The sequence below is a fragment of the Drosophila grimshawi genome, unplaced genomic scaffold (assembly GCF_018153295.1).
Source record: "Drosophila grimshawi isolate 15287-2541.00 unplaced genomic scaffold, ASM1815329v1 contig_848, whole genome shotgun sequence".
Classification (NCBI taxonomy): domain Eukaryota; kingdom Metazoa; phylum Arthropoda; class Insecta; order Diptera; family Drosophilidae; genus Drosophila; species Drosophila grimshawi.
Window position 1 is genome coordinate 12570774 of NW_025063692.1, and position 17306 is coordinate 12588079.

General features: G+C 42.5%; 2 protein-coding genes across 3 annotated transcripts; one reads left to right on the forward strand and one right to left on the reverse strand.

Moving 5' to 3' along the window:
* Positions 1-99: 99 nt before the first annotated feature.
* On the reverse strand, positions 100-5222 carry LOC6565576 (regulator of telomere elongation helicase 1 homolog). 2 transcript variants are annotated; one of them, XM_032739028.1, is made up of 7 exons: positions 4042-5215; positions 3424-3962; positions 1381-2044; positions 1162-1316; positions 957-1089; positions 521-787; positions 100-409 (listed from the first exon to the last, which is right to left on the reverse strand). In XM_032739028.1, the coding sequence occupies exons 1-7, from the start codon at positions 5101-5103 to the stop codon at positions 182-184; spliced, it is 3048 nt and encodes a 1015-aa protein (XP_032594919.1). In that variant the 5' UTR covers positions 5104-5215; the 3' UTR covers positions 100-181. The 2 variants fall into 2 exon arrangements, with proteins under 2 accessions (XP_032594919.1, XP_032594920.1); XM_032739029.1 differs by lacking the exons at positions 100-409; positions 521-787; positions 957-1089; positions 1162-1316 and having other exon boundaries at positions 1842-1979; positions 4042-5222.
* Positions 5223-5980: 758 nt separating this feature from the next.
* On the forward strand, positions 5981-15923 carry LOC6565577 (integrator complex subunit 6). The gene is made up of 6 exons (XM_043216055.1): positions 5981-6122; positions 9408-9914; positions 10999-11863; positions 11993-13594; positions 13811-14611; positions 14666-15923. The coding sequence occupies exons 3-6, from the start codon at positions 11051-11053 to the stop codon at positions 15545-15547; spliced, it is 4098 nt and encodes a 1365-aa protein (XP_043071990.1). The 5' UTR covers positions 5981-6122; positions 9408-9914; positions 10999-11050; the 3' UTR covers positions 15548-15923.
* The last annotated feature ends 1383 nt before the right edge of the window (positions 15924-17306 follow it).

A 17306-nucleotide genomic window follows, 5' to 3' on the forward strand; every position in this document is an offset into this window, starting at 1 on the left:
ACTTCAAATGAATGAAAAGGGTTTTGGAAAATGATTCAAAGCTACCCATAAATTATATACGAGTATATAAATTCTTGATCGGCAAAAACAGCAATTATGTAAGATGTTTAACATTTTGTATAATACAATTAACAGTCGTTCGATTTTGGCTAAGCATTGGAGAAATTTTAGCATATAACTATTATAATTGCGCAGCTTCCAAGCTGGCCAAGCGAACATCGAACTCAGACTTGTGCTCGTTCTTCAGATAGCGCCGCATGCCATGCAACAAGTAACGCAATTTCGGTGCACCCATCACGTCCAGCAGCAGAAGCATTAGGGTCTCAAAGCTATCATCGCCACCGGTTTTATAGGCCAGCAGCGCTTTGCCAAAGCTTCGAAACTGATCGCTATTGATGACGCTGCGCACCTATTTGCCAAGAGAAAGTGGAAGATAGATAAAGAGAGAGAGAGAGAGGGAGAGAGAGAAGATTGATGAATCTGCTGATGTTCATTAAAAATAAGAAGCCAAATTACAAACCTCACGCAGGAAATCTGCACGCGATTCGGGCGCCTCTTTCAGCTCCGATTGCGCAACTGAAATTGCAGAACAATTATTGCTGCTGCTGCTACGGCTGCTGGTGGTGGCAGCTGGAGCGCTTGGTTCGATCTTGATCATATCACTATTATTGATGAGCCGATATCGCTTCTTGCTGCCCATGGATTCGTTGTGGAATGTGGGTGAGCTACGCTCACGCTTGTGTATCTTCACCAGATCGCGGCCAGAGTCCGCGTTGAAGTCGATGCTCTGCAAGACATTTTCAAAATAAGTTTAGCTCAAGCTAAAATAAAAACGGAATAGTTTTCCTTGGCATTCCAAAAATTGAATACACATTGCAGATGATATATGTATTTGTACATAAAGTACTCTGATGAGATGTCTTACAGATGGAAAAGAGCAAAGGGTGAGATCATACCGTAACATTGGAGTTAAGCCGACTCATAAAGTCCATAGGATTGGGTGCTTTTGGACTTTGTGCATTCCGTCCAGCTGCATTGGCATAATCCGCTGGCGTCCACGTCTTTATGGAGTTGGCCATTTCAACTTTGCTGCAAATGGCCAAACAACATTAGAAACAAAAATCTATTTAACAAACAAAAAACATTTCTCCATTCACTTACGCGGCCAGCTCGCTGGCCAGCTGAAATTTGGAGGTTCCCGTGTTTCCCGGTTCCCGTTTAATTTGTGTGATGGGCGCCAGAGTCAGCTGATCCTCCTTCTTGCTGCAAATGGTATGCAGAACCGGCTCCACAGCGCGCTCCACCGGTTGCACAATCTGTGAGAGCATATAGAATCCTTACAAAAATATAGACTACATATATTTAGAATCAAGAGCTAACCGTTTGCTCGGCATGCTTAAAGAACTGTCGCAGTTCGCGCACAATGGGACCGAAGGGTGAGCTTTGTGGTCGTGCACCCAAATGGTTGCGTATCCATTTGGACAGCTGCTGCACCTGCGACGCATCCTGGAAGCGAGCATCGCACAGCAATATAGCGCCATAGTCGTTGCGATGTCGAATGACTCGACCGATTGCCTGATTGACGGCCCGTGTTGCTTCCAGATTATACCATTCATTGCCACTCAGCAACTGATTCTCCCTGGTGCGATTCGTTTCCAGATAGCGACGCTTCAGTATCACCTTGGGATCCTTGAGCGGTGGAAACGGTAGACCAGTTATAATCACCGCCCGACCATTGCGATCGGCAAAGTCCAAGCCCTCGGACACCTTGCCGCGACAGACGGCCATAAAGCAGGCACCCTTCGAGTCCCTGATCGCCTGATAGAACTCCTCCATGGTGCTCGTAAACTGATCCTTACCACGCGGCTCCAGAAATATCGGCTTGCGACTAGATATATCCGCCCACAGTCCACTAGCCTGCCACGCGTCCACGCACTGATTCAGCATTGGGTACGATGGAAAGAAGACCAATAAGCCATCTGGAACGATGCGTGACACGTTCAAAATTGTTTGGCCCAGCGAGCTAATGTACTTGGGATTATCTCTGTCAATGGATCGGGAAAGCGAAAGTAACAAACAATCGTCAGAATGAATGATAATTAAATGTGGAGTGTGAAGAGTGGCAGCCTTACACAAGTCAAGCTGCTTGCGACAATAACTTATCCAAAATACAATATATTCATTTGGAAGTATGGCAATATTGTTTCTTTATGAAAAGCTGAAGACTCCGGCTTAATTCTTATGCACATTTGGCAGCGTCCAATTGTTAATTTTTTGTGAATTTGATAGCTCAGTTAAGTCTTCCTTATAATGAATATATTCAATTCTTACATTTAACAAAATAAAATCAACATATAAATTAAAGAATTATTCACTTTATGCAATTTACAATGTGCCAAACAATTTGAATGTGCGCTATCTTAAGCCAGAGACTTCCGTTCTTCATTAAGAAACAATTTTGCCACATTTACAAATTGATATTTTGTATTTTATATTTAAATTGTATTTGAAAAATTCACAAGTTATCGTCCTCACACCTATTTTTATTTTCCAGGTGTTTATTTCATAAACCTTTTCTTTTTCTCGCTTTTTTTTCAATATTATGCACTTTGACTTTTCAGCTCTTGTCTTTTACATAGGTCAAAACATCTTATCTCTAATTCATGCACTTATATGTACATATACATATGTATGTATATGTGTGTTAAGCATATGCAAGCAATAATATACATACATATATCTTATCTTCTTTATTATATTTAATTTAAACTACGCACATGTTTGTTATACTCTAACTGCATCGAAAATGGGCTAAGAAGAGTACAATGAAGTTGTGCAAAAGTATGTATAGTATATTATATACATGCATATACATATATATTCTTGATCAGCATCAACTGCAGAGTCGACTTAGCCATCTATCTGTCTGTATGAGTAAACCGATCTTAGAGATTGAAAAAGCTAGAGACTTCAAATTTGGAATATATGTTATCGTATATCAAATGTAGATCGATTAGCAGATTATATCGAAAACTTCCCCCGATCAAATCGAATTAATTTTAAGATATATTTTAACATTGGCAAGTTGAGGACCATATCTGATGCTATATGAAAAACAAAAAAAAAAAACTGGTGGTTGTGGCATAAGAGTCAAGAAGCTGGTTTAAAAAAAAAAAAATAATATTCAAGGACTATTTTAAGAGCGCCAAAAATTCCTTAGACCTTGCAGACCGAAGTCAAATTGCCGTCAGTTACATTTTACAATAAATTTAAAAAACTGACTATATATCAAATGTGTGTTGTATCAGTTACATAAATATATACATCATCGTCTTGCTTATTACTGCCCTATCTCACTTGTTTTTGGCTATATATCAAGTGTAGCTCTTCTTCTCTTTCCCTTCTAGAAATGCTATAACTTACCGATTCTTATAGTTGGATATGAGCTGTTCGCGATCGGGTCCGGTGCCAATGATCTTGACGTAGACTTGCGCCTCATTGACAATATGCGGATTCTCTAAATGCTGCGCCACCGGAATGGCCAGCTCGGCGATGAGCGGTTTAAGTGGTGCCAATGTGCCGCTGGTGAGGATTACGCTGCGCACATGCGTATTGAGCAGCTGTTCCATGCCAAAGCCGGGATTGAAACACCAAAAATTAATGATTCTTCCCGTCTTTGAGGCACTGCTCGCCGCATTGTTGTTGCCCTTGCCCAGCCATCCAGTTTGGGCCTTGTTGTTGGTTTGCGACTGTTTGCTCTCCTCAATCTCCGCGTGCACCTTGAAGCTGCAACTCACCTTGGACATGATGTCCCCCTTGTTGGCAAACACAATGTTCAACAGATCAGCGAGCACCATAAAGCTGCCACCTTTCCGCAGCATCGAATGCTGCGATGCCACCATCAGATACTGCACCAATTTGTCCAGCAGCGCTACAATTGTCGCACAATTGCCGTGCGTGAACTAAGAATTATAGATAAATAGTTGAGAATACAGCAATGGATATGGGGTATCTTCTAGCTTTGGATGTGATTTAACTTACATTTGCTTTGCCGAGTAGCTCGTACATGTAGGAAGCTGGATAGGTGGCGCCATCAGCTTTATTATCGACAATAACACCATCGATGGCCTTCTCCAATTCAAGGAGCATTTCCTTGAGCAACGTAAGATCGTCTATTGTGAAGTCCTTGGGTTCATCGGGTCCGGCAGTGTCCTGTGAATCGCTGCTGCTGGTGAAGATCTTCATGATGTGGGTAACATCTTCAATGGCAATGGCCACATCCGAGGAACGTATCTGCACCGAGGCGGACTCCTCGCAAATCTTCTCAATGTTGTGCCCCTCATCCAGAATGACGATCGCGTTGCTCAGCTCAATTTTGTTCGCTTTGCGTGCCTTGGGATCGAGCAGGTAATTGTATGGCATGAATGTGATGTCCGCACTGTTCACCAGCTCCTTGGAGGCAAAGTATGGGCACATCTTGAGCCGCTGACCCACCTTAACCAGATCCTCAATATCCATGATGCTGGGACCACGGAAATCCGGATGATCCTTTTTGGATTCAACGCGCAACTGAAATGTACAGCTCTTGGCGTGCACCTTTAGTTTGCACATGTTCACTTTATTCGAATTGCCCTGCTCACGCATCACATCCGGATGGATGCATAGCTGATCTCGTGAGCCAAGCACTACGGCCCGCATATTCGCGTAAGCGGTGCGCTTTAGTTCACGCATCGCCTGAGTCAACTGGGAGTGGGTACGCGATGCATATATCACCTTCGGTACACCCCAATTGTTGCTCTTGCCAATCACAGCTGCAATTTCACTGCCCATAGCAGCTCCAGCTCCAGCTGCACCCGTTAATTGTGTTTGCTGATCGTGCTGTAATTTTTGCATGTTGAGCTGCACCTCAGATTGGCGTGTTCGTATCCAGCCGAGCGTGGAGCACAGCAGACTTAGAGTTTTGCCGGTGCCGGTGGGCGATTCCAGGACACCATTGGTGCCATCGCGCAGGCAAATAATCACCTTTTCCATATAAGCGCGCTGCACATCGTATGGCTCGAAGGGAAAATGCACCGGTATGCCGGCGATTATGTTCTCCGGCATGGCACTTTAATAATTCGTAGACACTTTAACTGTTATCGATCTGATGTTTTCTTCCTTTTCTGTTTTTGTGTTGTGTGCCGTGCTTGCGCGCCAAAACAAAGTATTGAAAACATGTGTTGCTGCAGACAGCTGACGACCCTGCGTTGCGTACCGATAACGATGTATGCAGCTCTCGTATCGCCTGTATTTAGTAAACGTTGTTGCATTTGCAGACATATCGTATACCACCACCAAAAGTGAAATTTAAAGGGCCACATTGCTGAAAAGGGGAAGCAGGTTGGCAGGGTCAGCGAGATCAGCGTTGCATGTAGCGGCATTTTTCGCAAGGCGGCGTATTTTGTAATTATTATATTATACCATATAATGTTTGTTAATAAATTAATTAATAAGGAAATGATGATGATCTGAGAGCAAGTTAAATACAGGGGAGAATCACCGGGAGCATGGAATAAATTAGTCGTCAACTACAATTGAAGGGCGATGGGCAAATCAAATCCGTGCAGGCCCATTGCAGGAAGGGCGGGTACGTCGTGGCCATAAACACCAGACCCGTCAGCTGTTTCGTTTGTTTTGTGTGTGCATGTGGGTCTTTATGTAGTGTTGTGTAGGTCGAGTTTTTTTTTGAGTCTGTACCGTCCACGGGCAAGGCTGGAGTTACCCACCTCTGGGAATACTGAGCTAGCCGACGTTGCCCACTGCGAAACACTGGACGTGTTACAGCTGATTGCAATATGTTAGGAAATTAAAAATATCAAACCAACTCTGTGTCGTCTCAATAATCAACACCCCCGCTCTGATGTATCGACGCTTATCGATATTCAGCAAAATTCACAACTATCGCAACGGCTCAGTTGGTTTTTTACTTTTGAACAGAGAGGTTGGTTGGCTAGCCGCGCCAAAATTAAAAAAGAAGCAAATGTAATAGCAAAAGAAAAGGCGACAATGCGGGACGAGAGGGACGGCCGCAGTGTGTGTATGTGTGAAACAAACTAACCCGCCTGCTGAGATATATACTACAAGTAAACATACAAATAAATTGCACACATACATATATACATGCCACCACTGGTCGTGTAGTGGTCGTGTTGCTTCGGTTATCCGTCCGTCCGTTCGTTCGTCGCTCAGTCGATCGGTCGGTCGTTTGCGCCATCGTCGTCATCATCATCAGAGTCGTGTCCGACAGTCAGTCAGTCAGTTGGCGAGTGGATTGGTTGCTTGGTGGGTTGGTGGCTGCCTGGCTGGGTTGTTACGGTCGCGCGGTCGGGTAGCGGGGGCGGTTGTTTGGATGAGCGAGCGCCAAGAGAGAGAGAGAGGAGGAGGAGCAGCAGCAGCAGCAGCAGTAGTAGTAGCAGTGAGAGCGAGCGTATAAAAGTTGTTGCTTGTGTGCTACGTTGGGCTATGCACCATAATACAACCGAATACACAGATACACACATGCAAACGTTCGCTTATGCTTCTCTCTCTGTGTGTGTGCGTCTTTTTCTTTTTTTTTTAACTGTGTGTGCGTGCGTGGCCGTTGGTTTGAGAGCGCGTCGACGGACGGACAGACGAACTGAGGTGGTAATACATTTTTGTTGGCACAAAGTAAAATAACGTAGAATAAAAAATTGCTCAGGCACTCGTTCGTCCGTCCGTCCAATCGGAAATACAGGAATAGTAACTGAATATTCCCGATTAATGTTGACAATAAAATATAATATTTGAAATTTTTTTGTGTCGGCTGATTGTTATCACCACCAACGGCCAACGTTGCTATCTCGCTCTCTTGCCGTCCAGTTCAATCCGCTTCAGTTGTAAATATCGCAGCGTTTTTAACACACAACTCAAATAAAATCAACTCTCACTGATGACGATGATGATGATGCTGTGCGTGAATGATGAGTGTCTGTGTATGTGTGTGTAGTGTGTGTGTGTGGAGTGTGTGTATGTGTGTGTGTGCTTGTGACGTTGCGAAAACACAACTACAATTATTGTTCTTGTCGAATTTGTATTAACTCGAAAATAATAACAACTGCTGCGCACCCGCCCACAATCAGCTGCGAATTGTAGACACGATAACACATTTGAAAGCTTGGCGCGCTCTATCACAATCAAATGCAACGTTGCAGTGTGTTCATGTATCAATGTTCGATAGAAGCCGATAAACGCATAGCTACTTCCACTACACATGCAAATTAGTTGTCGTTCGTGCTTATGTCGCATTTAAAATTAAGGTCACACTAATCATGTCGTTTATCAAATGAGCACTCCCACACCTTGCCACTCCCTCCTCTTCCTCGCCGGTACATACATTTAATAAACAACTAAAAGTTACAACTTTATTGGTCATCCTGTGCGGCAAGGTCGTTGCACATATCGCACTGGTTATTGTTGTTGCTCGGCTTTCATGGCCTTAAATACTTCTTACTGCTAATCTCAGCAACAAATTTCTATATAAATAAAAAAAAGATATATATATATATAGTAAATAGCCGGAGTGTGGCCAGTCCCCCCTGCTCATTGTTACCTGGCTACAGCGTTGCCACCAGTACAAAAGCTAATGTTGTTGTGTGTGTGTTGTGTTAAGAAGTTTGTTTTGTGTTTGTGATTGCAATTAATAATGCATTAAATAATTCAGCGTGACCCCAGTTAATAATTTTATCCACGTGCTGTTTTTGGTTACCTGCAAGCATCTGCTTTTGCTGGGCTATTGTGCGTTCTCTTTGACATCTGGCAACGCTGAATGTAGTGCACGCATGTAATACGTTTATATGGGTATGTGTGTGTGTTAGAGAGAAAGAGATGGAGAGAGGGGTGAGTGAATGGGCTCCCATTCGAATAGAAAATGAGTGCTTTGTACTCAAAACTCAGTCAATTAGTCGCCTGAAGGCGGCGACAGCGATGACAAATGCAGGCGCGTCGATAAACATTTTTCTTTTGGTTCGTGGCGCGTCATTTAACATATCTTATAAAATGTATTATAAGTTGACTAAGGTTTGTGCTAAACCGTATGAAGGGGAGGGGGATTTTGGTCGCTTTTGCTGTACTTGCAGAAATTTTGACTATTCCTGCTTTGGCCAGTTGTTGCTGTCAATTAGCGATGTGTTCGTGAGGGTGAGTGTGACGCGATCGCCACAGACGATAGTGGAAAAGAAACGAGAAGTGCACACGTGCTGCTAGTCAAAAGTGTGTTTGTGTGTGTGTGTTACTACTCGTATGCGCACGTATGTATGTATTTATGTGCATTGTGAAATTTATAAATGCATATATAAAAAGGAAGGCCTTGATAATACATTTCTGATATGGGTGTATATTGTGAAAGCCACTGAAAAATAAGTACCATATATATACATACATATATAATATATATATATATATATATGTACATACTTATCAGGCCGTGATCGTGCGTGAGTGGATCGCATATATTTTGAGCAATGTTTTCACGCTCGAGCACATCTCTAATGCCAACAGAGCGATCGATAAAGGTGTTGACTGAATAAATGAATTTGTAGAGCACTCGAATTGACTGTCTGTCTCTGTCTGCATGTGTGTGTGTGTGTATGGCCAATTGAGTTTATGTTGGAAAACCAAGCAAAACTTTTATTCCCACACCCAAAAGCGCATCCCATCTGTGTACAAAACCAACCAGCCTAAGGAAACAAAAGCAAAAACAGATCAGAAATAAAAAAGAAAGAGAGAACATTAATATCACCATTAGAGATCTCTTCAAGCGAAATTAGCACATTTATTGTCCAAATTGTGCGTGTTCGGGCCTCGGTGTGCGCGTTTTTTTTTTTTTTTTTTTTTTTTGCTTGAGAGCATTATCTCTGATTACGAAAAAGGTGATGGACGTATACATATATATATATGCACACATACACATATAAATATATACGTATATATACATTTGTTCTCTTCGCATGTGTGTGTGTGTGTTTGAGTTACAAAATCGGCCAATAGCCTTTTTTTTTTTTCTTTTTTTTTTTGTCGGGCACAAAGTGAGTATGCGCAACATGCAAATTTGAATCGATAACATCAAGTGAAAATCGATAAAGCTAAATATCTCCTAAAATTTTAAAGCCAGAGTTACTATATTCTGCTGGTAACCTCCTCAAAGATCAATATAAATATATCATTTTTTTCTGGCATATATTCTGATAATTACCTTTAAAGATTGGCTTAGAAAAAAAATAATAAATGAGCAAATTCCCACCATTCCGGCCACCTGTTATCGAGATTGCATAGTATTCCGCAGTCGGTTATGTTCAACGTTCTCACACGTTTTTTGTTTTGTTTTTTTTTTATCTCGTGTTTCATTGCAGAGTTCGTTATTAAATATTCCCATATGCAGATGTCAGCTCTTACAAGCAACATGTACTATAAAAGCGGCACTGTGAATCGAAGGAAAAGGGCAAATCGCCCCAGTCCAGGACATCAAGAGGATAACACATGCTGCTAGCAAGGCATTAAATGCTTGCAGCAGCAATCAAAATCAAAAGAGCAGTACAAAAAAACAAAACGAAAAAGAAAAAAAAACAAATAATAAAAGCAACAAACACTAGAGATAACAGCTCTACTGGAGCAACAACAATCAACAACAACAACAAGAACAACACAACATGTAACGGATCAGTGTTGGAAGCAAGTTGTTAAAAAAGAAGACTATACACAAACACAAGCACACACACACACACATACACAAACACACCCGCAATTCTCAATTGCACACAGACGTATACTGATAGCAGATCTCCCTTGCTCTCTCGCTGACTGACGAACTGCGCTCTAATTCAAATTCTTTTTGGACGCACATCGCAAGAAACGAAACGGTAAATTAAGTTTACATTTCACTCTCTCCATCTTTCTCTCTCTCTCTCTCTCTCTTTATCTGTAGTATAAATCCAAAATAGTAAACACAAAAACAGACTGTGGAAAAATGACTTGTTTGTTTTAAGTCGGTCTTAAAAACTGAGAAAGCTGAATATAACCCAAATTGACAAATAGTTCAACAATTTTTGTTTTGTTAGCTACACAGTTATATGGGCACATAAGTCCCACAAATGAAATGCACCGATAAGAGATTAAATCTCTTATTTGATAATTAAATTAAGGAACGCAACTTTTGCGGCATTTTCTTAGACAATTTACCCAATTTATCTAATACGAAAGAAAAATCTTGAGATTAGTTAAGTTTAGTTTAGATATAACAATATTTGTCAAAGAAAAAAATGGACTGGTCACATAAATAGCAAACTTAATACAAAAAAAGTGTAAGTTTCGCATAAGAGGTTGATAGTTTAGCTCGAAAATACATTCTGATTTAGAATTTGGTATTAAATACTGCAATTTTAATGAATTCACAGACCTTTCGCGAGCTATTTTGGCATTTATCATTTGGTAGGAATTTCAAACTGTTTGGAATCCGATCCAAAAGACACCTCGTTCTATAAATGATGGTCCCATGCATCCTTATTCTTTTGAGCCGTGGTCTGGGTACTATTGATGATGGGCTCGATCTTTCGAGGCTTTGACTTTCCAAGTCTTGCTTTTCAGTAAATAGGACTTACTTGCTTTAACTTTGGCAAGTTCATTTCATACAATTTTCTTTATTATTATTATTAACAAAAAAAAAATTTAAAAAAAAATATTGTTCATATAAGATTCGAATTTAACAACATGTGCTGCAATTTATTTATTTGACCACTTCAACTGAGAATTATAGCAAAAGTAGCAAAGATATCGGAACGCCTAGTATATATAAGATAATATATATTTGGTTTTCAGATCTTCTGTGCTATATATCTCTGAGCATAACTGTGCGATTTTGAATTGAAAGCAACTGCGTGTTTATCTATAATGGCTTGCAAATGATTCTGATTTTGATTCTCACTCTCAATTTATTTTCGTTGGTAGGAGGCGTGAGCGCGCACAAGGGGGATTACGAGTGGGCTTTTTTTTGGCAGCCATGACAATCATACTCTTTCTGGTGGACACCTCGTCGTCCATGTGCCAGAAAGCGTATGTGAATGGTGTGCAAAAAACGTATTTGGACATTGCCAAAGGAGCCGTTGAGACGTTTCTCAAATATCGACAGCGTACCCAGGATTGTCTCGGCGATCGCTATATGCTTCTCACGTTTGAGGAGCCGCCGGCTAACGTTAAGGCCGGCTGGAAGGAGAATCATGCCACATTCATGAATGAATTAAAAAATCTACAAAGTCACGGCCTTACCTCAATGGGTGAATCGTTGCGCAATGCCTTCGATTTGCTCAATTTAAATCGGATGCAATCTGGCATCGATACGTATGGACAGGGGCGTTGTCCATTTTATTTGGAACCATCGGTGATTATTGTCATAACCGATGGCGGTCGCTATTCGTATCGGAATGGTGTCCATCAGGAGATCATATTGCCGTTGAGCAATCAAATACCCGGTACCAAGTTCACCAAAGAGCCTTTTCGCTGGGATCAGCGTCTATTCTCCCTCGTCCTCCGTATGCCCGGCAACAAAATCGATGAGCGTGTCGATGGTAAAGTGCCGCATGATGATTCGCCCATTGAACGGATGTGCGAGGTAACCGGCGGACGATCATATCGCGTACGCAGCCACTATGTCCTCAATCAATGCATCGAGAGTCTCGTGCAGAAGGTGCAGCCGGGTGTTGTGCTCCAATTTGAACCGATGGTGCCTAAGGAGGCCAACGGTGGTGGCACCAGTGCCAGTGGCAGTACCAGTGGCGGCAGTGGCAGTGGCACTCCCACCAGCAGTGGTAGCAGCAACAGTGGTGGCAGCAACAGTAACAGCGGCAACAACGGCGGCTGCAGCAGCGGCAGCAACACAAGCACAAGCAGCAACAGCAGCTCAGCAACGGTAACAACGGCAACATCATCCACAACGAGCAACGAACCAACGCCGGACATTGTTTTTCCGCTGATGAAGAAAATGATCTATGTGCAGAAGCATATTACACAAAAGACCTTTCCCATTGGCTATTGGCCGCTGCCGGAGCCATATTGGCCAGATTCGAAGGCGATAACACTGCCGCCACGCGATGCACATCCAAAGCTGAAGGTATTAACGCCCGCCGTCGATGAGCCGCAGTTGGTGCGCAGTTTTCCGGTCGATAAATACGAGATCGAGGGTTGTCCGCTCACATTGCAGATCCTCAACAAGCGGGAGATGAACAAATGCTGGCAGGTGATCGTCACCAATGGGATGCATGGCTTTGAGCTGCCATTTGGCTATCTGCGAGCGGCGCCCAATTTCAGTCAGGTGCATCTGTATGTGCTGGCGTACAATTATCCGGCTTTGTTGCCACTGCTACATGACCTCATACACAAGTACAACATGAGTCCACCCAATGATCTTATGTATAAATTTAATGCCTATGTGCGATCGATACCACCATATTACTGCCCATTTCTGCGGAAAGCCCTTGTCAATATCAATGTGCCCTATCAGCTGCTGCAGTTCCTCTTGCCCGAGAACGTTGACAACTATCTGTCGCCGACGATTGCCAATCAGTTGAAGCACATTAAGAATACGGCCAAACAGGATCAGGAGAATTTATGCCTGAAGGTCTACAAGCAGTTGAAACAACCAAAACCGCCTTACCGTCAAGTGGAAACGGCCAAATTGTGTACGGGTGCTGCACTGCGTCGTGATCTGGTGCGTCATCCACTGCTGCGGGATACGTTCGCCAAGCTGCATGCGGAAATTGAGCCGGTGGATAATTATACCATTGTTGTGCCTCAGCTGACGCATCAGTCATCAGCGAAAACGTATCGCAATCCATTCGATATACCACGCAGGGATCTGGTCGATGAGATAGCACGGATGCGTGAGAGTTTCCTGCGGCCGGCGAGTTTGGTGGCCAAGGATTCGGGCCATTGTCTGCCCATTGCCGAAATGGGCAACTATCAGGAGTATCTGAAGAATAAGGATAATCCGTTGCGTGAAATTGAGCCGACCAATGTGCGACAGCACATGTTCGGCAATCCATACAAGAAGGACAAGCACATGGTCATGGTGGATGAGGCCGATCTCAGTGATGTTGCACCTATGAAATCATCTAATTCAAATAACGGTGCCAATAACAACTTGCCATCATCGAGCGGCGGCGGTGTCGGTGGCGGCATGTCCGGCATGGGTCTAGTTGGTGGTGGTGGGGGCATGTCCAATCTAATGCTCGGTGGTGGCGGCAATGGCATCATTGGTCCCATGGGTGGCATCGGTGGCACAAAGGGCAAACTGGATGGCACATCGCGCGGACGCAAACGGAAGGCGGGCCCATTGCCACGTGCCTTTGAATTCCGGCGTGCATCGACTGATTCGAGGCGCAGCGGCAGCATCAGCCCCACTCCGAGCAACGCAAGCAACAGCAGCAGCAGCAGCGCCAAAATTGGCGGCAGCAACATCACCAACGTAGCCAGCAGCAGCAACAGCAGCTGCAGCAGCGATGTGGAAATGCTGCTCGATGAGGATAGCAATAGCAGCTTTGCGTCGGATGTATCCAGCGACAGCAACATAAGCAGTAGCAGCAGCAGCAGCAGTATTGCCAACAGCAACATTATCACCAACAGCAGCAGCGCTGGCAACACCAACATCCTCAGCAGCAGCGGCAACAGCAGCAGCGGCAACAGCAGCAGCAGCAACATCAGCAGCAGCAACATCAGCAGCAGCAGCAACATCATCAGCAGCAGTAATATTATCAGCAACAGCAGCAACATCAACAGCAGCAGCAGCAGCATCATTGCCGCCAGCAACAACAGCGACTCTGGTTTGTCGACGACGCATTTAGCGGAACGTTTCAGTATTGATTTCAGCGAGGAGGAGGCCTGCGAACAGGAGACGCCGCTCAATGGTTATGTGCACAATTTCATCAATGGGATTAGTGAGGAGGAGCGCGCTATTGAAGCGGAGCATGCCAGCAGCAATAGTGCTAGCAGCGGCAGCAGCAGCATCAGCAGCAGCAACAACAGTGCTACTAACAGCAGTGCCAGCAACAACAGCGCAAACAACAACAGTGCAGCAACAGCAGAAACTCTAGCGGAGACAATGCCCATAGCAACAACCAGCAGCAGCAGCAGCGTTATAGTCGCACCAGCAGCAGTCACAGCTGCAACAGTTGCCAGTAACGGCGCCAGCGATCTATACAGCAGCAGTATGCATAGTAGCAACATGGCCAGCAGCAGCAGCAGCAGCCACCACCATAACAACAATAATAATAATCATAACAATCATCACAATCACCACAGCAGCAGCGGCGTTTTATATGTGCCGCTTAATGGACTTACCATGCAGCATGCCGCATATAGCAGCAATGTGGGTGCAACACTCGACAATACGATGCTGATGCTGCCAACAGCAGCAACGGGAATGCATAAGGTTGCAACAGCAATGTCACCGCTCTTGTTGCTGCCCAATGGTTATGCGAGTCAACATGGCGGAATGTTGTCACCGCCTGCAGCAATATCAACACCACCACCAACAACAACAGCTGCAGCAGCAGCAACTGCCACAACAGCTACTACAACAACAGCAGCTGGAATATCAACAACAGCAACAAACAACAGTAGCAGCGCAACAACAACAGTAACAACAACATCGACGACAACAGCAGCAACATGCACGTACTTTAGTCATAATGATATCAATGATGCCTCGGAAATTTCGCGCATATTGCAGACGTGCCACAATGGCAACAACAACAGCAGCAGTATCAACAACAGCAGCCTCATCATCAGCGGCAGCAGCAACAGCAGCAATAACTCTGGCAGCACTTTAAATGGCAACGCCAGCGATGCCAATGGACACGACTTGAATTTGGACATGGAGATGGGCAATAGCTTTGATGCACTCAAACGCACAGCTGGCGGCAGTAGTCCCTCAACAGTTGGCAGCAGTCCGCATTTTTACTGGGGCAGCGGCCTTATCCATCATAACAGCAGCAGCAACACCACCACCACCACCAACAACAACAACAGCAGCATCAGCAATAACAGCAGCAACAACAGCAACAGCACCAATAACAACAGCAGCAACATCAGCACTCAGCATAGAAACCACAACAACAGCAGCCCCAAACTTGAGCTGAAAGCATCACCAACGCACAGCAATCACAGCAGCAGCAGCAATAGCAGCAGCAGCAACAATAACAACAACAATGTCGACCCCCTGAACTCAGTGGAGTGTGAATTGAGCGAAGAGCAGCGAGAAGCGGCACGCCAGCATAATATTGATTTGCGTTTGAAAATCTTTCGTGATATTCGGCGACCGGGTCGGGATTATACACAGCTGTTGGAGCATTTGAATTTGATAAAGGGCGATCAGGATATGAAATCGGATTTTATTGAGATGTGCATCAGTGAATCGATGCGGTTTCGGCGGCATCAGATGGTGTACAGCATACAGGAGTGGTGGGAGAGCAAGCAGCCGCATTTGGAGATCACAAAGAGTTAACGTTGGCTAATTTGGAATTGAGCGTGCAACAAGCAGCAGCCACATGCAACATGTCTGTGATGTCAACAAACAACAACAACAAGAACAGCAGCAGCAGCAGTAAACTGAACATCAGCGATTAGGTTAAGAGTTGATATATTGTAGTTGAGCACGCCAGGCCAAACCAGAAAATTATATATATATATATATATATATATATATACTATATACACACACAGTAGTCGCTCGCTAATTTTGATTGCTTTGATTCCCGATTCGAATTTTAATAGCCAAGTCCCTTTTTGCAATTGCTAATTACTTTTTCAAAAACAACTACCGAGTTCCCGTTTAGATCAGGAGAAAAATCCAAATTAAAAGTAAATTCCCTTAGGTAATATAAAATGAATAATAATTATAATAATAACAATAATTATGAAAAAAATAATACTTATATTTAATTGAATCCATAGAACAATATCGTAAACTTTGTCAAAACTCTCGCTCTTTGTTTAAAAGTGCCTAGAAAGAAGAGAGAACAAAATGTAAATTTACATATGTGAAAGTCCCTTTTATAAATTATATGTGTGTTTAGTGCAATTTGTGAAAATTTATTTTTCTAACGCAATGGCTTTTCTTAAGTTTTAAAAGTGCTAAAGTATTGAAAGTTCGTAAAAGTGAACACTTTAGATTTTAATTACTGGCAGTTTCTGTTTACGAGCGACCAACTGTTGTTATACAAACATATCTCGTCAATTTCCAAAATTAATTGAAAACACACGCAGACACACACAGACACACACAGACACACACACACACACACACACACACACACATTTACGCACATACAAAAACACACGCACTAATGTAAATAACTAAATAATTGAAATTGTCGAGAAAAATTATTGGGGTTTTTATTTAAATAGTGATTTTTTTTTTTTTTTTTTTTTTGTAGGGTTTGTATAGGGGCTGTATTTATGTAGTTTTTAAGTATTAAAAAATATATATATATATGAACTTAAATTTAAGCAAAAAAGTTTAACATAAATATTAAAATAATTATACCGCGAATTAGCTACATTACGTGTAAAGTTAAATAAAAAAAATAAATAAAATATAAAAAAAATGAACAATTTGTAGCGTAGAGTTTATATACATAGTTGTTAGTTTGTTTAGTTTAAACTGTATTAGCCAAGTAAGCATAAAACACTTGAGTTCGCAAGCCTGCTATTGAAAAAAAAAAACGAAGTCTGCATATATATATATATTTGTATATGTATTTATATTTAAAGGCTTAATATTATGAAAACAAATCACATCTAATGTTTATTTTAATTAATTAAAAACAACCATTTTTTCTATTGTAATATTGAGTTAAATTTTTTGTAAAGCCTTGAGCTGTACAATATAGTTTGTAACCGATTTGAATCAATTAACCACAGCTCGATTTGTTGGGCGTCAGGTTTTAATTATTAGGTTAATGGTTTCGTCTTTTTAAGTGATCTTCAATTTTGTTGCATTCAGCTAGAATTGTCGTAACTATTGATCTAAGCAACTGTTTTAGACGAACATTTTTTTTAACATACTTTTTTCTAATTACGTCAAGTATGATTCTAAGTTTTAGCTTTTATATACACAATAATTTCGCAGCTTACATGTCATATGAAATGCTGTTCCACCCATAGAAACAAAAACAACACACACAAATCATGCATACATATATATATATATATATATATATATACAAGCATACAGTACATATATACATACATATGACGAGAGA